The following is a 23286-nucleotide window of genomic DNA, read 5'->3' as shown; positions in this document are numbered from 1 at the left end:
AGCAGCTCTACATCTTGTAAATATTTTGTTCCAGGGTTGCCAACTTTTCGTCAGGTGAGGCTACTGCACCTTTAGCTGCTCATTGGCAAGCAGAAGCAGGAATAGGAATAGGCAGGGCCACTTCATTGAGAGATGGGCTCAGTACCAGCAATTGGCCAGGTTAGGCACCGGCTGAGGGTCCCATTTACAACCCTCCCTGCTGAGCCCTCAGATGCTTTTCAGTGGTTCTTTGAATGGCCAAGCTAGGCTTCCACCCATGGTGGCTGGTTGCCATTTTACATTACCTAAACTGCAATGCCCCAGATTGTAGAACCATGAAATGAACAGATGGCAAATATCCATCGTCCAGGTAGGACTATACCTGCCATGGTTGGTTGTGTGCTTGGGTATGGGGGGCATCATCAGCACCGAACTAAGGGCCCCCTGAAATCTTGTGCAAATCCTGCTGAGTGACCAGCAACTTTTGGCTCCTTCTCTCCTTGTAAATCTCCACCCAACCTGCTTATTAAAAAGAACTCTTACCCAAGTTTGCTCCCTCAGTCCCTTTCAATCCTTGTTCCTTTTGTGCTGGGTCTGTTTAGCCTGTAGGCCTGGGGCAGGGATTGTCTTGTTGTAGTTATCTGGGAGCCTTTCAATGCTAAAAGGCAGATCTCTCTCTCTCTCTCTCTCTCTCTCTCTCTCTCTCTCTCTCTCTCTCTCTCTCTCTCTCGTGAATAAATGAATGAACACAGGGCTTTTTTTCCTAGCCGGAACTCGCTGGAATCCACCTCTCAGGTGGGCACCATTGCCATTCTAAGAGAATGAAGGAGGTGTTCATGGTGAGTTCTGGCACCTCTTTTTCTAGAAGAATAGCACTGAGGAAATACAGGCACTGTAGCTTTTCCCATCCTCCTGCTGGAAAGCCTTTAGTATAACGCTCTTTATCCACCTTCTTTTTTCAAATGTAGTGCATACAGCTGAATATATTTCTTCCCCTGTTTCAGCTTGCCTCCATCTTCCACTTATCCCCTCTCTCTAATGTCTCTTAGGGCTTATTCATGCTTACCGTTCGTTCCACTCTTTCCAGGCACTGGTCTATGCTTTAAAGCTCTGTGTCAGAGTACCCATTTTTTAACTTCAAACCTTTCCCAATGAAAACCCACTCTTTAGCACTCAGTAGGAACAAACATCAATTAGGGCTAGAAAACTGGCCAGAAGCACTAGCATCAGAGTAAGGAAAACTAACACAATATTCCCCATGTTTGAATACATACCTAGGCCTACTCTCTCCAAAATATAAAATTCATTTTAATTGAAATCATGGTTCAGAAGTTGGAAAAGAATTAAGAAGTGGGGGCTGGGGAGGGGGAACATAGCCAATCAGCTGATGATTGATCTTGCCATTCTATTGATCTGCTTCCCCATCTCTGTTTGATAAAAAGTGGCAGCAGACCTTCCCAGAAGTCTGTTTTTCATGTACTTTGCTAATGGCAGAAACGGGTCCCATGCACAGATCTGTCAAGCATTTGTCTATTTGCAGCAACCATAAAAATATATTTATTGGCAAGTTCCCGCCATTAAAGCCTAGCACACTTAAATTCAAATTGCAGTACACAGACTTTGATAAACCCCAGAGCCCCATTAGCCAGGGCGGGTCCATTGGTCTTGCCGGAGACACCCTGCTGGCTTGTATGGTGCTTATCTTTGCCGTTAAATTAATGCCCTTGCAAATCTATCCTCAATTAACCAGGGAACTAGCTGGTGCCTTGGGGGGGGGAGAGGGCCTAGAATTAATAGCAGAGGGAAGCCTTGAACAACAGATCAAAAGCAAAGTATAGCTATGCATTAAACCGAGCAAGTGAGGAGCAGCAGGTAATTTACATGACTCTTCCGATAGCAAAAAAACAGGGATACAATTTGGTGTAACTGTCACCCCCTTGCTACGCATCGATCTCTCATTTTTAAATTATTACCTACCTTTTTGCAAGGCTCACTCAAAACTGCCTAGAAAGGCCACACACACACACACACACACACACACTGCAATTGGATGTATCTTACTGGAAATTTGGGTGCTATAAGTGGGTCATCAGAGAACCAATATGGATATGGGGGTAGGTATAGATAAGGGATGCGGGTGGCCTGTGGGTTAAACCACAGAGCCTAGGACTTGCCGATCAGAAGGTCGGTGGTTCGAATCCCCACGACGGGGTGAGCTCCCATTGCTTGGTCCCTGCTCCTGCCAACCTAGCAGTTCGAAAGCATGTCAAAGTGCAAGTAGATAAATATGTACCACTCTGGCGGGAAGGTAAACGGCGTTTCCGTGCGCTGCTCTGGTTCGCCAGAAGCGGCTTAGTCATGCTGGCCACATGACCTGGAAGCTATACACCGGCTCCCTCGGCCAATAAAGCGAGATGAGCGCCGCAACCCCAGAGTCGGTCACAACTGGTCAGGGGTCAGGGGTCCCTTTACCTTTACTATAGATAGATAAATAGTTGGATAGATAGAGAGTTTGCAAGCCTCTGGCATCAATGGCATTTTCTCAAAATGGCAAATGTGTCTACTGGCTTCAAAAGGTTGCTGACACTTGTTCTACTGTAACTAAGAGGTGGAACCCACATTGGAGATGAGTAAGAGGTGGGTTTGTGTTTAGGAAGGCTGGCAAAAAGTGAGTTAGCTACAGTCTGGTAAATACTGAAGGTCCCTGAGCTTACCATACCCCATCCTCAATGCTGAGGTCACCAGGACAAGATAATCTCAAGACCCCAATGGGCATGATGCAGCCAGAAAAACTGGTATATAATTTATAGGGTCCCAAACAGAGCCCAAATAATACAGATCATATCCAACTAATGTCTACTCAGAGTAGACCCATTGAAATTAATTGGTGGTAAGAGCTGTTTGACAGTAGAATGGACTACCTCAGATGGTGGTGGACTCAACTTCACTGGAAGTTCTTAAACAGAGGTTGAATGGCCACTTGTCAGGGATTCTTTAGCTGTGATTCCTGCCTTGGCGGGGGTTAGATTAGATGACACTTGAGGTCCTTTCCAACCCTACAATAATATGATTCTAAGTAAGCCATGTCTATTAATTTTAATGAGTCTACTCTGAGCAGGACTAGCATTGGATACAACCCATACAGTTCACAGGATTTAGGGCTGAGTCAGACCCATCTCCAGTTAAACCCATTTTAGAGGACTATGCTGGACATGGGCTAGCAGTGCTGCATGAATTTGCACACCCAGTTAACTGTGTCCATTTCAATATGTTTACGTGTTCAAGAAGATTCATCTGAGGTTGAAGAAAACTGAAAGGCAGAGAATCTGATTAAGGGCTCTTGACTTGCTTCAGTTGCAAGTCAATGGCCATGACTCAACAGCTGTCGTTATTTTAGAAGCAAGACCAGAATTCAACACTAAACACTTTTAATTCAAGTGAATAAACTGGTCTTCCCTTAGGACTCACTACTTGTCTAAATTATGGGTTACTGATTTACGAAAGTAACCAACAGCAAGAGAGAAAGCTGGTATCAGCCGCTCTGTAGCAACAGCCAGAATTCAGTATTTGGTTTGTTACTGCCCAGATTTATGCTTAAAGTTTCTAGTCCTGTGCAGCAAAACACAACTCATCCATTCTGTTGCTCAAAATGTAGTCCAGCTACTAAAACCATTGTACTAAAACCTGCTCTTATAGCCTCTTTACACCCAATGCTAAAAGAGCACACATTACCCACAGGTAAACAGATTTAAACACGAAATAAACTGCTACTACAATAACAACAGCAACCTCCACCCCTCACCTAGTAAAAGCTATCAGAGCACGCTAGCTGGTCACACCTTGGAATGATGTTATATACACACATGTAGTTACAGACTTCCTCAGAGATTTATGAATATTAGTGCCTCTGCATAAGTTTTCTGTTACAACAGCCCTCTCTAACCAGGTGCACTCCAGGTGCTATGGACTACAACTCCCAGAATTCTTGACCATGCCATACACTCCAACATTTCTTTGATGAAAATAGTGACATCTTTAATAATAATAATAATAATAATAATAATAATAATAATAATAATAATAAATACCCCACCCATCTGACTGAGTTACCCCAGCCACTCTGGGCAGCTTCCAACATATATAAAAACATAATAAAACATTAAACATTAAAAAACTTCCCTATACAGGGCTGCCTTTAGATGGTTCAAGGGCCAGATAACTCGCACATTTCTTTGATGAAAAGAGGTACGTCCTAGGGAAAAGCAGGACATTTCGGGATCAAATCAAAAACTGGGACAGCTTCCGTAAATTTGGGGCTGTCCATGGAAAATAGGGACCCTCGGAGGGTCTGCCATGCTGGCTAGGACTGCTGGGAGCTATTGTCGAAAACATCTGGTAGGCATGAGGTTGGGGGAGTTTGACTTACAGCTTTGTTTCCTCTTTACTGACTGAAAAGCACCCACTGTTGCATCCGGTTCCCTTTGGGGTAAGCTTGAACTTGGCTTTCCTCTAGCAGTCAGGTTGCAGGGAGCCTTAGGAATGATTTGAGGCGTGTGATGCAGTTGTACTGCTAGAGCTTAGCAGATCCAAGCCTCTGAAGCTGCCTGGCTAGAAAAATGCCAAGGAACCATATTTAAGCTGCTCTGAGCATCTCAGAGGAGAATGAGGACTCCTAACTGCTAAAGAATGGTTCAGTGAAATGTGGAGATATCTCTCCATGGCAGGGAACAGATAGGTTTATGGAAAGGTGGGTAGGTGAATAGCAGAGAACGCTTTGCCTGGAGGAAGTCCCAGGCTCAATGCTTCAGCACTGGCAGAGGAAGGGGGGCGGTGGGGGCGGACCACCCCAGGTGCCATCAATGAAGGGGGTGACAAAATGCAACTCCACGCTGCCTGTGGAATCAAGCAGGGTTGAGTTGCATCCTGAAGCATCCCCTTCCCAGAGATCTGCCAGGCTCTCCCTGCCCATCCTGTCCATGTCCTGTCCTTGGGGGGACCCTGCCTTGCCTCGTGAGCAGCAGCACAACCACACGGACACACACACAGGGGGGTGACATTCGGTGCTCCGTCCACCCACGACTCCCAAGCCTACCCCAAGCTGTCAGGGGAAGGCGGGGAGCTGTGTCGCTTTGCCGGTGGCCTTCCCCCCTTCCCCCTTCATTTTGACAGCTCGGGGGTGACTTGGGAGTTGTGGACAGGCAGCACGCCATTGCCCCCCATGCTCCCGGGCTGCTGGAGGAGGCCAGGGCGTGGCTTCCTTAGACGGGGGAGAGGGAGGAAGTGGGAGAAGGCAGGATCTATATCAGATAGCTGCCTGCATGGCTTTCTTTGACGGGGGTGGAGGGAGGGAGGATTTCAATGTGTGTGTGGGGGGGGGGTGACAAAAAAATTCCATACTGGGTACCACCTGACCTTGCTATGCCACTGATCTTCAGGTCAAGGCTCCTGTTTGAAACCCTGGAGAACCACTGCCCTTGTGCATTTCCTGAATCCCACAATGACAGTCCCACCAGATTAGTATAGGAGTGTGTTTGCCACACCTGAGTTCCATACCCTCCAACATTTCTCCAATGGAAACAGGGATATCCTAAGGAAAAGCAGGACATTCCAGGATCAAATCAGAAACTGGGATGGCTTCTGTAAATCCGGGACTGTCACTGGAAGATAGGGACACTTGGAGGGTCTGGAGTTCCCCCAACAAAAAGACTTACTTGGTTTGTCCTGGGGTGGTGGATTTTTCATCAGGTGGCTTCAGCTGACAATCAAAGAGAGGAGGGAAGCTTGCCTTTTAAGCTCATACTACCCCCTAAATGTTGGCAGTTTTCTCTGCTGGACCCTTCCTCCCTATGCAGTATGGGCACCACTAGTTGCCTGTTCCAAGAAGTTAAATAGGGATTTTCGGTGGGACACTTTCAATTGGCCTTGGAGTCTTCTTTTTTGCTGACTTCATTCTGCTGGCAGACTTTGTTTAGAGTGGTGTTGTTTATTTGGTTCACTTGGTGGTTAGTCCAGAGTTGGGTGAAGGGCACTCTTTGTCAGGCTTTGGTCTGCAGCAGTCTTTGGAGGTGCCCTTATTCTTAACATGCACCCTGGGGTGAATGATGAACTGGCAGTGCCACAGTATACATGCCAAGACTAAGTTTTGTTATATTTTGATAAATATAACCTTTCTCCAGGAAGAACTTTCTGGCAGTAAGAGCTGTTCCACAGTGGAATGGACTCCCTTGGGATGTTGCAGACTGTCCCTCACTGGAGTTTTTTAAGCAGAGGTTGGATGGACATCTGTCATGGATGCTTTTGTTGAGATTCCTGCATTGCAGTGGGTTGGACTAGATGACCCTCAGGGTCCCTATGATTCTCCAAATTACTAGTGTTTGAGTCTTTTTCTGGGTGTGTTGGCAAAGAGGGTTCTCATCATTTGTGGTGGGAATGTTCATTAGCTTGAAATTACCAGAGGAAGGATTGCAGTTGAAATTATTTTACGATATAGCATACACTTGGATCCATTACTATTTCTTTTGACATATATTGATAATAAAATACATGATTGAGATAAGGCATTTTTCTTCTATATGGTCACCACTGTAATAATCTCATACACTAAATATTGGAGACAAATGAAAATATCAATGGGTAATGAATGATTAGATAAAACATGGGAAGGTGCCTTAATGATGAAGATAACTAATTATGTTCATATTAAAGGGGGGAGAAATTGGATGGATTTATTAATAATGGAATGCCTTTTATTAATTTCTGCAGTGCCAAACATCTACAGAAAGTTCTACAGGCTTGTTTCAAAATGTTGTGATTTAATATGTATCAACCTCAATATGTCATGCTATAAATATTAATTAAAAAGAAAGAAGAACATGGTACAAGTGAAATAAACAGTTTTGTTGAGTGCTGCTTTAACTTGTTTTGCATTTCCCCCTATTGGGCTGTCATGCTTAGGTTCTGCTTTCTGTGCTTCTGGCCTGATTGAGCTGGGCTCTTCTTAATATTCTCAAATTTGTGTCCACTCACCCATCCAGTTTACAAGACAAAAGCATGGGGCAAGTTGGCATGCCATTGTTGAGGCTAGTGATGCATTTGTGTCAAAAAGTAATCCCTGATCAAACTCCATGGGTAGAACTTTGACATCACACAGCAATGTTATCTCAGATACAATGCTTTGCAGCAGTGGGGGCAAGTTTCACATGGGATGGGAAACCCATGGTCCTCCAGATTTTTGTTGGGCTCCAAATTCCATCAGTCCCAGCCAGCATGGTTATTGATCAAGGAAGATAGGAGTTGAAGTATAACAGCTGGAGGACCACATGTTTGTTTGATTCTATTTCTATGCCGCTTTTTATTCAAATAAATCCCAAAGCAGCTTACAAACAAGAGATAAAAATAATATAATGGAACATCACGAATGCAGCATAGATCGTATAGAATACTTAACAAATAATCAGTAAAACAATCACAAATCAGAAATAAAGCAATTACCACCTATGTAACACTGTTAACAAAACAACTAAAAAATAAGCTAAACATTAAAAATGTTCCCCATCCCCAGTTTACACTCAGCTTTCCTTAAGCTGGTGCGACTCCATATGTCGCTGAACTCCAACACTCATCATTCTTGACCATTGGCCATGCTGACTGTGGTTGCTGGGAATTGTAGTCCAAAGCATTTGGAGGGCACCAGCAGGTTAGCAAAGACTGGTTTATGCACAAATCACAATTCTAGGCATGTCTACTCAGAAGCCTAGAATTGGAGGGCACCAGCAGGTTAGTAAAGACTGGTTTATGCACAAATCACAATTCTAGGCATGTCTACTCAGAAGCAAATCCTACTGAGTTCTACTGGAATTACTCCCAGGTAAGTGTGTATAGGATGCACTCCTATGCACACTTACCTGGGATAAGTCCCATTTATGATGTGGGACTCACTTTTGAGTAACAAGACATAAGACTATAGTGTCGGGTGCCAAGTATATTGCTTAATGGGCTATTAATGTATTGATTACTGAAATCAGTGGAATTGTACTTGGCATAGGGATTGGATTTAAAATTCCCTTCATTTCTCATTTTTCTGATCTTCAGTCTTCACATTTCCACATCAGTTTTTTTAAGAAGTCATCTAGAAAATTTGTCAGAAGTTGTTACAGTAAGTGCCACAACAACAAAAAGATGTGCCAGTACTGCATACCCTTGGATAGAGGGTTGGCTTATCCTGATAGCTAAACGGAACTTCCAGGTGCAGAGGCAAAATAACTTTAAAGACCAGGCACTGGGGAATAAACAGTGGTAGAAGACTGTGGCCGTCATGTCCTGGTTGTAGTCTTTCCAGGGGGCAGCTGAGCAGCCAAAGGGGCCTGCAGTTGCAGAATTATTATTGGGTGGTAGCTGAGTAAGTCGTACTCTGAATAGGGTCATTGAATTCCATGTTATTTATGGCTAGGAATGGGGAAGAAATTTGATTCTGTTCAAATTTAAAGGCAGGATTCTGAACTAGATGTACCTTTGGGCTGACCCAACAGGGCATTTCTTACATTCACCTTCCTACCTATCAAGGGCCCTCAACATATTTCCAATAAGTCTGATAACACATTTGGTCTAGTAATTCTTCTCCTTGGACCTGTGTAAATCCCCAGGCTTCGACCTGAAAGTAAAATGAAAGGTCAGTCTTGAGAACACAGGTAAGAGACTTTCTTTCTCTACCGGATGTTTTTGACATTCCAGGCACCAGTGACAAAGTGGGTTGATTTCAAGGGTATTCCTTTCCTGTCTGCCTGGCTGCTTGCTTGCTATTTACAACATAATTGCAGACTCAGGACTTCTCCTGTGTAACCCATCCTGAAGAATTAATTTTAGTTCATCTGAGAAATGTAAATGAGCAATTGGAAATGGTAAATGGAGATAGGCCCTGAGATATTTTGTTGGCTGTTTCCCCCTGCGCTCTGAATGATACTTAATTTGCTTCTTGATTTGATTATGTGTGAAATACTCCATGGATTTGGGAGTGTGGAGAATTCAGCAGAGAGGAAGTGACATCACCCCCAAAAAACATTGCTTACATCTCTTAACCAGAGAAGTGCTTGAGGGAGACTTTGTGGCCTCCCTCAAAATAACTGTAGCGTCAAGTAATTGGCAACTGAAGAACTGACAAGTCTTTTGCTGGTCTGTGTCATATGCGGCCGCATTCTGAAATAACTAGAGATGGTCTTGTAATTGCTTGGGAAACGGTGCTCCAGAGAGCAATTGCAAACATTTTTCACGATATTCCTAACATGTTTGCAGTGATATGAACCATTACTTACTTGCACAGGTTTTAATCTGATAGGGGAATATAACTCTTCCTGCTGCACTGATTATAAATGAGCCCCTTTTGACTAATTAAGAACAGTTTATTTCTTGCGCGCCCCTCCCCCATCCAACACAAATTATGGCATTATTTGAGAAGGAATGTATCTCAGTGGAAGAGCACATGATTTGATATGTTTGCAGAAGAGCCATGGTTCAATCCCTAGATAGGACTAGGGAAGGCCCTTGAGGACTACAGGTTTCCTATTCCTGGTGTAAGCAATGACATTTAGACAGATCCATTGCTTTATTTCTAAAAAAATGTTTAGGGGTACTCTCATTTTCCTACTCATATTGAAATCCTGCTCCTCAATGAGGTCAAACTTAGATTCACAAAATGTTTAGGGGTGTGCGTCCCCCTGTGTCCCCCTAGAAAAAAAAGCACTGGATAGATCCATGTTCTGACTGGGTATAAAACATTCTCCCATGTCTGCAGATCATCCAAGTGTCCCTATTTTCCAGGGACAGTCCCAGGTTTACAGAAGCCATCCCTGTTTCTGATTTAATCATGGAATGTTCCGCTTTTCATTAGGACGCCCCTCTTTTCATTATTAGAAATGTTGGAAGGTATGTGTTTGATGTTCCGTCCAGTCCTATACATCTTTACTCACAAGAAAGTCACATCAAGTTCTATGGCACAAACACCCAATGTGTAGCCTTAATTTCACAGGAATCTGTCTTGTAGCTCATGACAGAACGACTACCCATTACAGCCAAGATCTCAAGTTCTAGGTCTTAAGATACATATTAACCTTCAAGGCACTCACAAAACCACGGTCTAGAAATATTACAGGGAACATACTGCTGATTCTCCTTTCAATATTTAGAAAAAAGTAATGTTGTTATTTAAACAATTTATATACTGCTTAAGATAACAATACTAAAATAAAAATCCATTCAAACTATAGTTTTTATTCTGTGAACTGCTCCGAGATCTTGTGATGAATGTTGGTATATAAATCTAATAAATAAAATAAAATAAATCAAACTTCAATTAAATTGCCTGCTGGAATAAAAAAAATATTGTTCAATAACCATTGGAAGTTCAGTAGAGGGGAGGGGGCAAAGACATTGGTCAGCAGCAGCTCTGCCCTGTAGCGTTAGGTGGGAGGTATCAGAAACATAGCCTGGACTTCTGCTGCTGACCCTGAAGGAAGCAGAGCAGGAACAACTTCCCCTTCTCTTTTCCTTTAGGTAAAGTGAGGCAGTTGCCTCAATGCTGAGAAGTATGGGAGCTCTTCCTATCTTCCCCATTTCTCCTGAGCCTCCCAACATGGGTAGATCAAGCTCCACAAATAATTCCTCACAGATAAATGCAGCAAAAAGGGAGAGATAAATCATGCAGAAACCCATCAGGCATGCTGTGCCTTAAAGCAAGTATTGAGCTCTGGTCCTGGCTTTGGAGGATCATATCTTTGGCCATGTAAGAAGAGGCAGGCAGCATAGCAGCATAGCTTATGTCTCGCCGACCTACGGATCTGAAGGAACTGCTTATTTCAAGTCAATTCTGTGCATGCAGGCCCAGGAGTATTAAACACCTTGACTGTGGATGGAAATTTCTGCTTCACCTCAGGCAGCAAATTGTCTTGTGCTGGCAAGGTAAACAACTCAGAGATACAAAATTGCTATTCTGCTGCAGTTAAGGAGGTTCAAGCCTATTATACTTCTTAGAAACAAACGTATAGTATGCACATTTCTTTGTGCCATTGGGTATCAGAGAAATGTGCGAGTACCCATGGCACCTGCAACAAAAATGTTACAGTATAAAGTGCTCTTCTTTTGGCTTTGTCACCCCATTCTATATTTTCTCCACTCCAATAGTGAGCAAGGCCACATTGTTCATTGAGCAGGAGCAGTATTCACTTATTTCCAAATAAATAAAATATTGTTCACAGTTCACACAATGTGCCAGCCTAAGGCTAACAGAAAAAAAAGGATGCTGGTGGGTTGCAATTATAAAATGACATTTTATTGACAGTAAGTGTTAAAATTTTTGCCAGACAATAATGAAATCATTTTGCCACACATTAGAAAGAAAGAAAGATCTTAATGGGGATCATTTTCCGTAGCTATTCATTAGAACAATACCCACTATCATATATTTTTATTGGATATTTATGATAAGACAGCTATGGATCAACTAAGCTTAAGAGCCCTATTCTTATGCCAATCGTACATAGTCTCATTATTTAATAAAATAGGACCATCATTAATTTAAGAAGCTTCTTTTGAATGGTAGGTTTGCTGGAACGCTCCACACCAGTAGCACAGCAGGCCAAGCTTAGATGATATTTCACTACAGTCCTAGAATATCAGTTGTGTGGCACTGGCTAAGTCATCAGTCCCTTTGAATGATGGAGATATTTAGAGGAATTCCCCATGAGTATGTCATCCTTTATTGTGCATGGAGGTCACTTCAAGTTTTTCTTTAGCAGATGGCATGCCCCATACCTCAACACCTACAGAAGACTAACTGAGGAAATTTCTTCTTCAGTTCCTACTTCAGCCTGTTCAAGAACTTCACCAGTGGCAGGTGAAAGGAGAAGTTGGTTTTCTTCTTCAGGGCTCATTTCTTGTTCTTCTGGTTCAGGTTCAGGAGGTGCTTCCATGTGAACTTCAAGATGTCCTGCTCTTTCACCTCTTTCTTGTGCAGCGGATATCTGAGGGTCTGGATCTGAGGTTTCACCTGGGAGCTCTGTAGTAGGCTTCAGCTTTTCTTTGGTCTTGGGACCCTCTGCCCTGGCTTCAGGAAGTTCTTTAGCTTTCTGTAGAAGTGGTTTGTCCAAAGTCACAGTATATTTTTGCTTGCTTCCCTTGCTTCCCATTTTGGCGTTGTTACAGCAGGAGCTCAACAGGGCAAGGAACAAGTTCAGTCCAAGGAACTGGTTTGAAACCAGTAGTCTGTAAGAGAATGCTACAGTGAGATACTAAACCTTTGAGATCATCCCAAGCAAAGGTGTGCTTAAAGAAGTTTCTACTAAGTTGAAGTCTCAACACTTCCAAGTGAGGACCAAAGTTTAAACAAAACACATGAGACATGATGGTGTGAACATGCTCAGTTAGAACTAATTGGAATTAACTGCAGTAGAAGGGTGATAGCTCAGTAGTAGGGCCTCTGCTTTGCATGCAGAAGGTCCTGGGTTCAATCCCCAGCTTCTCCAGGTAGGCCTGGAAGACAATCCTACCTGGAACTCTGGATACATAAAGATCAAACGGGTTTCCTCCCAGGGAGACAATTAAGGGAAAATGTAAGGAATCTGATAGACATTATTGAATATTTGGATATGAGTATAGACAGACAAGCGGCCTTGGTATTTATAGACGCTGAAAAGGCGTTTGATAACATCTCATGGGATTTCTTGAAGAAAAGTTTGGAAACGATGGGAATGGGAGAGAAATTCAGAAGAGGGATAGAAGCAATATACAAGGAACAGAAGGCAAAATTGGTAATAAACAACACCACAACAGAATATTTTGATATATATAAAGGAACTAGACAGGGCTGCCCCCTGTCTCCTTTATTGTTTATAACGGTATTAGAAATACTGAATGAGAGACTGAGGGAGGCAACAGAAATAAAAGGAGTCCTGGTAGGAAAGAGGGAATATAAAATCAAGGCCTTTGCAGATGACATCGTACTAACCTTAGAAGACCCAAAAAATAGTGTAAAAGAAGCTTTATTAAAGATTGAAGAATTTGGAGTCGTGGCAGGACTTAAGATAAATAAAAATAAAACCAAAATGTTGGTTTAAAATTTAACAAAGGAAGAAATAACAGACTTAGAGAGAAGGACGGAAATTGCAGTAGCCAAGAAAGTGAAGTATCTTGGGATATGGGTCACAGCCAAGAACATAAATTTATATAAGGATAACTATGATGTCACCTGGAGGAGTATAAAGAAAGACATGGAAATATGGGGGAGGATGAAACTCTCTTTTCTGGGGAGGATAGCGGTTGTCAAAATGAATATTTTGCCTAGAATGCTATTTCTATTCCAGACTATTCCCATACTTAAAGACCTGAAACAATGTAAAGAGTGGCAGAGAGCTTTGGCAAAGTATATCTGGCAGGGGAAAAGGCCACGGATAAAAATGAAAATTTTTATAGATAAAAAAGAAAGAGGGGGTTTTTCTCTCCCGGACCTAAGTTTATATTACGAAGCGGCCTGTATACTTTGGTTAAAAGATTGGATTAAACTGGAGAATAGAGACCTGCTGGATTTAGAAGGTTTTAATAATTGGTACGGATGGCATTCGTACCTTTGGTATGGGAAAGCGAAGGCTCACAAGAGCTTTCTAAATCATATCTTCAGGGGACCTTTATACCAAACATGGGAAAGGAATAAAAATCTCCTTGAAAGAAAGACCCCATGGTGGATCTCACCGATTGAGGTATTAACGGTGAAGAAAACAAATATGGAGGGGGAAAACGCCACCTACGAAGAAATGTTAAGAAAAACAGATCAAGGGCCAAGACTTAGACCTTATGAAGAGATAAAAAATCTATTCACTGGGTGGTTGCAATACCATCAGGTGAATGATTTGTTAAAAGAGGATAAGAAGAAGTTGGGTTTTGAGGACAAAAAATCAAAATTCAATGTAGAAGTAATAGAAGGTAAAAACAAAACCCTATCTAGAACCTATGATATACTATTAGAGTGGTACACAAAGGACGAGGAGGTCAAAGAGGCAATGATCAAATGGGCAATTGATTTTGGTTATAACATCGACTTTGAAAGGTGGTTAGAAGTGTGGAACCGCAACATAAAGTTTACAGCATGTATGTCCCTGAGAGAAAATATTTGGAAGATGCTATACAGGTGGTATCACACCCCTGTGAAGTTGGCCAAAATGTATAGATTAAAGGATAAGAAATGCTGGAAATGTGGGGAGGTGGAGGGTGACCTATATCATCTATGGTGGACATGTAAAAGGGTGAAAGGCTTTTGGGAATTGATTTACAATGAGCTTAAAAAAATATTTAAATACACCTTCCCCAAAAGACCCGAAGCCTTTTTGCTGGGAATGTTGGATAAAGAGATCAAAAAAGAAGATAGAACGATATTCCTCTATGCCACCACAGCAGCGAGAATTCTGTTGGCACAATATTGGAAAGTGAAAACTATCCCCAATATAAATGATTGGCAAATTAAAATGATAAAATATGCTGAGCTTGATAAATTAACAGGTAAAATAAGAGACCATGATGAACAGAAATCTCTGAAAAATTGGAGTAAATACTGGAACTACATTGGAATGAATGTTTAATGTGATTGGCGGGGTCAGAACAATACTACCAGCGTGTGAATTTAGGTTTACAGATCAAAAATCAAATACGTGAATGGAAGTAAATATTTGATACTTACCAAAAGGATGGAAGGAAGTCCAGGAGGGGTTTTTTTGTTTTTTGTTTTTTTGTTGTTTTTTTGTTGGTTTTTTTTCGTTTTCTTTTTCCTCCTTTTTTGTGAAGTAGCCGGATTAATCTCTCTTTGTATAGTTAGAGAGAGGAAAAAAGTTTGGCTTGTATATTTTTATTTTTTTCTTGTTGTAATTTTTTTTTGTATTTGTTTGTATCTGTTTGTATGCTTGTTATGTATATAATGTTAATAAAAATGTATTTGGAAAAAAAAAGGAACTCTGGAGAGCCACTGCCAGTCATTGTAGACAATACAGAACTAGATGGGCCAATAGCCTGACTCATAGGAAGACAACTTCCTATGAACCACCATGCTCAAGCTAGGTGCTAGAAGTTGTTGAACCTTTTGTGACCCCCCTAACTTTCATGTAGTTACAGTGTTAACATCAGCAAGTTGTTCACAAGGTATAAAAAGAAAAGCCATAGAGTATATGTATGCTTTGAAAGCTCAAGGTCAATCTTAACACAATCCAAACCTTGAATGTTAAGATTCTTTGTTTCAAAAACTTGACTGCCTAGGTAGCCAACCAACAGAGTTTTGCCTTCCCCTGGGTTTCCATGCCTCACTTGCCTCACTCAGAAAATCTTCCAATACCCATACTGCTAGCAAACCACACAGTTCCTACTACCATGCATTAGGAAGAGAACAAGGGAAGATGAAGATCTTCTACTTAAATGCCCTCCCCATTCTACAAGGAGGGAAAGATCAAGGTTCACATCCAACAGAGGTCCTACTGCCTTTGTCCTCTAACCTCAGCTGTGCCTGGGCTAGTTGGCCAAGAACAAGAGCAAGCCCCTACTTTAAAGGTCCCAGAGTTGAGCTTTGGTCTAGTGAATCTTGTTGAAACTCTGGTTAAGTCAACATCAGTTGGCAGCAAATGACTGCATTATAGGACAGTCTAAACCCCCAATCCACTGTGATAAGGGGGAATGTTTAGATGGTGTCCCTCCACCCTGCCTGCCTACTTCTGCCAGCCCCCACTGGCAGGGAAGCTCTGCCTGTAGCCAGCATAAACCCCTCAAATGGGACATGACAACAGGCCTGTTCCAGGCCTTTTTTCTGTGTCAGTCTACCTGAAGGTTCAGCAAAGGGACCTTATTTTCTTGCTCCCCTCCCACTTTTCTCCCTGTACAGGGCTTTGAATCTGGCATTAGCTGTGTCAGTTAGCATGGAATCTTAATCTTGTTGCCAGCAACACCGTTTCAGATTTGGTGAGGAGGAAGGCAGTTTTTCAGCAAGGCTTAGAGCTTTGCTTTTGCATCTGCTTTAGACTATGCTGCAAATTCATGCATTCTAAGACTTGCAATGACTTCCTACACTTCCCAGCAATGCAGGCGACACCACCGCTCCTTTTAAGCAAACAATGCTTTGTGGCAAGGATGAATAACTGAAAACACTGGAGTCTGTAGAGATAAGAACCTCTAAGATCACAATCCTATGCAAGTCCCATAGAATTCCATTGGACTTACTTCCAAGTAGAAAAGCTTAGACTTGCACTGCCAGCAAGTGGGACAAAAATATGGATTCTTTCAAGGAATATCTACTGAAATGCAGAGGGAGGAAATGTTGATTCCACCCTCTGTTGACAGTGTGCCAGCTTGGGGTGTATCATCAGCATTAATTGCACCCTATTAACGGCAACAGCCTCATAGGCCAAGCCCAAACACAACAGCACCGATTCAGGTGACAGCTACTTTGGGGTGTCTACAAGTAGTATTATAAAACATTTGTCACTGATTGCACACAAGTTAACAATACAATGTTACATACCATAAAGCTATGAAGAGTCAAGTCTTTTGATAGCTCTACGCCAGCTGAAATCAATATATATTGAGAAGGCGATATAATCATCATCCCGTCATATTAGGCTGCTTATCAGGTGTGCTGTCTCTCTCCTTAATGCCAGAACAGTAACAGTGCCTTTCCCACACAATACAGTTCTTTAACAGACACTCAACCAGCACAAAAATTGCACCACATACATCCCCCAAAAAGCAGCATTTCATTTCCCACCACTAGCTGGATCCTTATATAGTGTTGGAGGTTGGACTAGATGACCCTCAAGGTCCTTCCAGCTCTACAGTTATATGAATTAAGAAGTGGGTCCCAAACTGCACGTTTGGGTTCCATGTGGGTTTGGGTTCTGAACAAATTAATAGCGAGCTTGAATCATAAGGCAGTTCCAATCCCTTGCTTACATTGCACACCCTATAAAGGCATAAGCACATGAAGAACCTAACCCAGTGTTGGTTTACTTGGAAGCAAGTCCCTTTGTATTAAATAGGCCTTACTCACATGTAAGAGTACAGATGTCTGCAACCTGACTAGGGAGTAAGAATAATGTGGGTGGGTGTGAATTTTGGGTTGTACCACTTCAGACTGCAGGTGGGAGACAACATCCAATAAAGTTGTTCTGGTAGCGTAAGGATTTCTGCTTCTAAGATAGAACTTTGCCTCTCTTCTCCCTGTTGGTTCAAGGAATAAATAGGTATAAAATGAAAATTCTAATTACAGATAGGTAGCCGTGTTGGTCTGCCATAGTCAAAACAAAAAAAATTCCTTCCAGTAGCACCTTAAAGACCAACTAAGTCAGTTCTTGGTATGAGCTTTCGTGTGCATGGTATCTGAAGAAGTGTGCATGCACACGAAAGCTCATACCAAGAACTGACTTAGTTGGTCTTTAAGGTGCTACTGGAAGGAATATAGTTGGGAGACTTACCAACTATACTCCCATAGTGGTATAGTTGGTAAGTCTCCCATTTCTCTGTAAAACTGGCCCCTCTGATCAAATAAAGTAATTTACTGGTGAGATAATTTTATGGAAGTTCCTTCCAGCTGAGGTCAGACGCCTCCCCCCCTCTCTGCTGAACTCTAGGACTTACTTAACTTTTTTTTTTTTTTTGGTCTTGCAGGCATTTTAATTGATGATTGATTTCATAGTGCCAACAAATGTTTATTCTTTGCATTGTTTCTTGTCAACGGTTTAGAGACTACAGCAGTTAAGCAGTATATAAATCATTCATATAAATAAAGCATGCACAGTATATATTTGAAATGTTGTTCTGCCCACCACACACTGAATAGCAGATTTAGGCTCTGTGGTGTGAATATATTTCAGTTTTATTCCACCTGGGCTCATGCACCAAGGCTAGGGATGTGTTAAATGCCGAAAGAATTTCCCTGTAGAGAGATGCTTCAAATATGTACAAAACTGCCTTTGTATATCCGCCTCAATTTTAGCATGTTGTTCAATCTCAGAGCCAGCAGCAACCAATGAGCAGAGCAGACACAGGGCGATTGTTTTTGCTGGAAGCAATTATTTGCACTGAGCATCAAACTGGGTTTGCTCTTTTCAAGGAGGAATCAGGGAACAAGTCAACATGAAGGAGCCAGCTGAATACCTTGAACTTCAGACTACCTTAAATCAGCTACTGGTCCCCGCCTGCCCCCAGCCAGAGAATAGATATCATTGAGCAGCCAGCACCACAGCCAGTCTTTTTCCTACCTCCCAACAGACCCTTTTCAATTGCTGACTGTTTCTCTGGGATTTTTGGTGGACTCAGATAAGGAGCAGCCCATGCAAATATGTTTCTAACAATGCATGGTTACCTCAGTGACAGCAATGAGGTTTGCTTGCTGACTTTTTCATGCTTTTGTTCCAAATTCCCCCTCCTCCACCTATTTGCACGCAAGGTTAAGTGCATTGGTAATGATACAAAGCACACTCTCATTGTACACGATGTTTTCGGCAGGAGAGATGAGTGGCAGGAGGGATTGCAGAACTTAAAATATTTTAAGGTGGGGTTGTTGTTGTTTTACAACTGCTGGACACCTAGGAAAGCAGCTACCTTATACTGAGCCAGCCAATGACATTGTTATTCCATCCACCCAGCCCTCCTATCATCACACTGCCCCGTGGAATTAAGGCCATGGAAAAGTGGCAACAGCACCACGCCAGTAACACAAGCTGGTAGGTGATAGGAGCAGGTTACTGAAAGGACCATCTCCTCCTCTGCAAACTGTCCATCTGCCAATACCTCCTCCTATGTTCCTATTTCCATCAAACACATTTTGTTGGAACACAGGACAGGACCTGCTTGGTACTGTCATGGCTTGCATTTCTGAGTACAGTAAGTATTGGTTTAAAGTGTAGAAATATTCTCTATTCTATTTGATTCAAGAAGGTTCTGGAACTTTCTCTGTGTGGTACAAGCGGGTGTGAGCTGGAAGTTTCTAGCTGACAAGTAAGTTTCTATTTTGCCTGGAAACAAATAGAAGGTTCCTGATGTTTGAGTTATTCCTTCAGGGAAGCTGAGTTAAGCTGGTTTATACTGGTACTATTATCTCTTTCTTTCAAGGTCACGCTGACTATAAGGACAGACCAGGAGGAGCCTGGCTTTCACTTTCTGTCTTTCTTTTCTTCTTGTTTCTCTCTACTTAGTTCCTGTGTGGTGATCTGTACATGGTATGTTTAAGTGCTAAGGTTTTAGTCATTGTAAGTTTAAGCTAAGTTTTTACTGTAACTGGGATTTTCCTAAGAGACTATGCCAACCCTGAAGAGTTGGATTTGTCACTGTTGTGCTCATTTGCCGTCAGTAAATAATTACTGGTTAAAGTTATTGTTTCTGAGTTATTTTTTGGAACCCTGCATTATGTTTATTCTGCTATGTGTTGTGAATTGCTCTGGTTCATTATGGTGCTAAACCACAACAGGTACAGACACCCAGGATGTGGAGCTAGAAGACCCACTTAGCCCTGTTTCCTGCTGGTCTCCTCCTATAGGCTGGAGAAGTCCTTCAAGTTTCAGTTTGACCTCAAAGGGGCTATTTTTGCACTGTGCTGTGTACGGTTTTGTTGATTCCTGCTGTTTTATTCTTTCGAGTTTTTCTATTATTGTTTTGACCTGATGAGAGCTGCCTTGAATGCTCCATGCCCAGAGTTAAGAGCTGAGATATAAATACTACGGAATCAGCCTTCAGCTCCATGCAAAGGACTGGAGCTGTCCATTGAGGTGATGGTTAATCCAGATCTGCAACTGTTTTCTCAGAGTGTAAACCATTGCTGAATGTGTGCACCTGCAAGCTGACTGAAGTGCAGGTTTGCTAGCAAGTGTGGGAGTTGCATGGGTATTGAGTGTGTGGAATCCTATTTTATGAATTTTGAAGTTTATAAACTTTTATATGCTGCATTTCGTTTTGTTTGATCTCCTTGCAAACTTTTTTGTGTGTGTATATGTATAGAGGGTTGGGTACATACATACATACATACATTTGTTGTTTAGTCATTTAGTCGTGTCTGACTCTTCGTGACCCTATGGACAAGAGCAGCTTCGTCAGACTCATGTTGGTTTCTTCGAGAACACTGTCCAGCCATCTAGTCCTCTGTTGTCCCCTTCTCCTTGTACCCTCCATCTTTTCCAACATCACGGTCTTTTCCAGGGAGTCTTCTCTTCTCATGAGGTGGCCATACATACATACATACATAAATGAATGAATGAGGGATAGGTTTTTTTTTTTAAGAGAGATATTTGAAAAACTGCAACACCCACCAGAATTATTGCCACTTTCTTTCTTCCCCTTTAACAGCAGCCAGTGATACTGAAATTCTGTGGGATTACTTTTCTCTGCCACTTTTATCTATGACAGGGAGAGCTTTACCTGGAGAATGCCTGCTTGTGTCAGGCTTCAGTTCAAGCAATAGGGTGAGTAAAAACGGTGTAGCACACAACTGTCTCTGGAAGCAGACCTCCTATGTTCAGTAGGCTGAACAGGGATTGAGCTCCCTGCACTCGAGCTCATATTTCATCCATATATTCATTTCCTTTTGCCCTCGAGGCAACTTTCAGCAGTGAAAATATCCATGAAAACAATGCCACCATTAAAAACAGATAGAATAGCAGACCTGGTTTCAAGTTTCCAAGAGTGGTGATAACACTGCTTGGCCTCTGCTGTACCTGCTTACCTGGAAGGAACTTATTCCTGAATAGATGTGCATATGACCAGGCTAAATATTTCTTAACATCATAATTTTCAAGCAGCAAAGTTCTGAATAGTTTCTGTGGGAGCTTCTCTCATATAGTTTATTAATTTCAAGCAAATGCCTGGCTAGTGTTGCAGCAACCCTTTCTTTGTTGGATAAAAGCTGAGCCTGTTTGTCTGAATTGGTCCAAGTTCATGCCCAATGGACTGATGAACAGTTTGGGACAGGGCAGAGATCCAAGTTCTCTTTTCAAGGGCCAGGATCTCTCAGTTTGCATGTGATAATCTGGTCCAGGTCTGCCAGTGGCTTGTCATAGGACTCCACAGTGGATGCAGTTGTGAAGACTGTACCGGGATACAGACTCTGCCCCCCCATCACATTCTTGTGACCAAATGGCCTGAATAAATGGCTGTCTTTGTGAGCATAGGTGAACCAATAATAGCATCACAGAACTGAACAGTTGGAAAGGACGTCAAGGTTCATCTAGTCCAACCTCATGCAATGCAGGAATCTCAACTAAAGCATCCATGACACGTGGCCATCAACATTTCCAGGCAGCTCATTCCACTCTCAAACTGCTCTTATTGTCAGAAAGTTCTTCCTAATGTTTAGCTGGAATCTCCTGTCTTGAAATTTGAATCCATTGGTTTGGGTCCTACGCTCTGGAGCAGCAGAAAGCAACCTTCCTCCTCCTTCAATGTGACAGCTCTTCAGGTAGTTGAAGATGGCTATCATATCACCTGTCAGTCTTATTTTCCCCAGACTAAACATACCCAGCTGCCTCAGCTGTTCCTCATAAAGCTTGGCTTCCAGACTTTATCATCTTGGTTGTCCTCCTCTGCACCAGCTTGTCAAAATCCTTCCTAAACTATGGTGCCCAGAACTGGACCTAATACTTCAGATGTGGTCTGACCAAGGCAGAATAGAGTGGTACTATTAATTCCATTAATCGGGACATTATACTTCTCTTGATGCAGTCTAGAATTGCTTTTTTTTTCTGCTGCATCACAGCAGCCATTTTAAACTGAGTCAGACAATGGTAAGTTTATTCCACGTACAACCACCATACTTCTCTTGGGTGGAGTCATGGGGAAGCTGATGCTACTTCAGTGACATAAGGAAAGTGGAGGGGAAAATGACCTGGAAAGTGTTGTGTAACACTTGAACCATCATTTACCCTCCCAGCAAAGAAATCGGACTGAATGCTCATTAAAACCATCAACATTGTTTAATCTCCCCGCAAACAAATATGGATGGAGGCTTAATAATCAGGCCGCTGTGGTCAATGCTCGGAGGGAAGACCAGCTGGGAATCCCATGCATGTACCTTTGTGCACCATAATGGGCAAGCAGGACATACAAGTTATATGAATCTGGAATAGGTAGAAGGTAAAGGACCCCTGGGCAGTTAAGTTCAGTCAAAAGGCGACTATGAGGTGCGGTGCTCATCTCGCTTGAGGCTGAGGGAGCCAACATACTCTCATGTTGTATATAACAGAGTCTTGTTTATGGAAATTGACAAGAGGCTCATATTTTGCCAGAGTGATGTGGTAGTGTGGCTATCCCTGACCTAGTAAAATCTTAGCTTATGGTCAGATTAAACAAAAGGTCACGTCAGGGCAATAATTACAGTTAGCAAAACAAAACGGGTGATAGAATAAGAGTATCTTAATCACTGTCAAGTGCATGGTTGTCATCACAGCATGGAGGGTTTTTAAATTAGAGGCAAGAATGTAATTATCAAGATGCAGTTACCCTTTCTCAGCTGAAAATTGAAAAAAAAGTGGGCCCCTTGCTGTTGGTCAGGCTACTTGGGTGATGTTCAATGAGCCTGAATGATAGAGGCAGGAATGGGACTCTCTCCTGGGTTTCAAGAAAATCACACCCATGTACAGAATAAATGGGGATAAATGACCCCCCTCCGTTTAAATTTGCTACTTCGACTTGGCTTTCTGGTTGTCGGACACTTCAGCATATGGCGCTTCATTAGTTTTGGTATCTCCATTCTCAGGGTGGATTTCTTCTTTAGCACCTTCTTGCTTGGTTCCATCTTTTCCTTTGAGTCCTTTCCATCCCTTTGCTACCTTTCTGTCCTCTTTCTTTCCAATTGCTCCTTTTTCTTTCTTGGGTGCTGCTTTTTGGGGCTTCGGCTCTGGTTGAGGTTGTGGGATGGGGCAGATTTAGCAGCTAATCTAGCCGATCGTCTCGGTGGCTCCTTCACCTCAACTTTAGTTGCAACCTTTCTTTTAGGCATAGTTGAATTATAATAGTGTGCACCACACCTCTCATGGTACATTGATGGCTCGGGCATGGATGGTCACACTTAACTTCTGGCTTAGACTATCCTTTTACCCATGTGATCTTGTCCCCCCCCCCCCAATTATAAAGGACAACTTTCAAATGACATGAAAATGAGCAGTGGTAGACAAAATGCTAACTCTAGGTCTTACCCCACAGTTTTTACTTGGCATGAACACGCCAAAGAAACAATAAAACAGTGTATGATTGATATAGAACATCAGTCAGATCTAGCCAGGTCCCCAGATTTCATCATCGGTGAAA

General features: G+C 42.4%; 1 protein-coding gene across 1 annotated transcript; it reads right to left on the bottom strand.

Moving 5' to 3' along the window:
• Positions 1-22658: 22658 nt before the first annotated feature.
• On the bottom strand, positions 22659-22978 carry LOC309357372 (non-histone chromosomal protein HMG-14A-like; the record flags this gene model as incomplete). The annotated part of the gene is given in 2 exon segments (XM_081889506.1): positions 22659-22892; positions 22895-22978. Coding segments are annotated over 2 exon segments (318 nt in total).
• Between the last annotated feature and the right edge of the window lie 308 nt (positions 22979-23286).

Source organism: Podarcis melisellensis (assembly GCF_964234715.1).
Source record: "Podarcis melisellensis genome assembly, chromosome: 15".
NCBI lineage: Eukaryota > Metazoa > Chordata > Lepidosauria > Squamata > Lacertidae > Podarcis > Podarcis melisellensis.
This window is presented reverse-complemented; position numbering and strand designations above follow the sequence as displayed.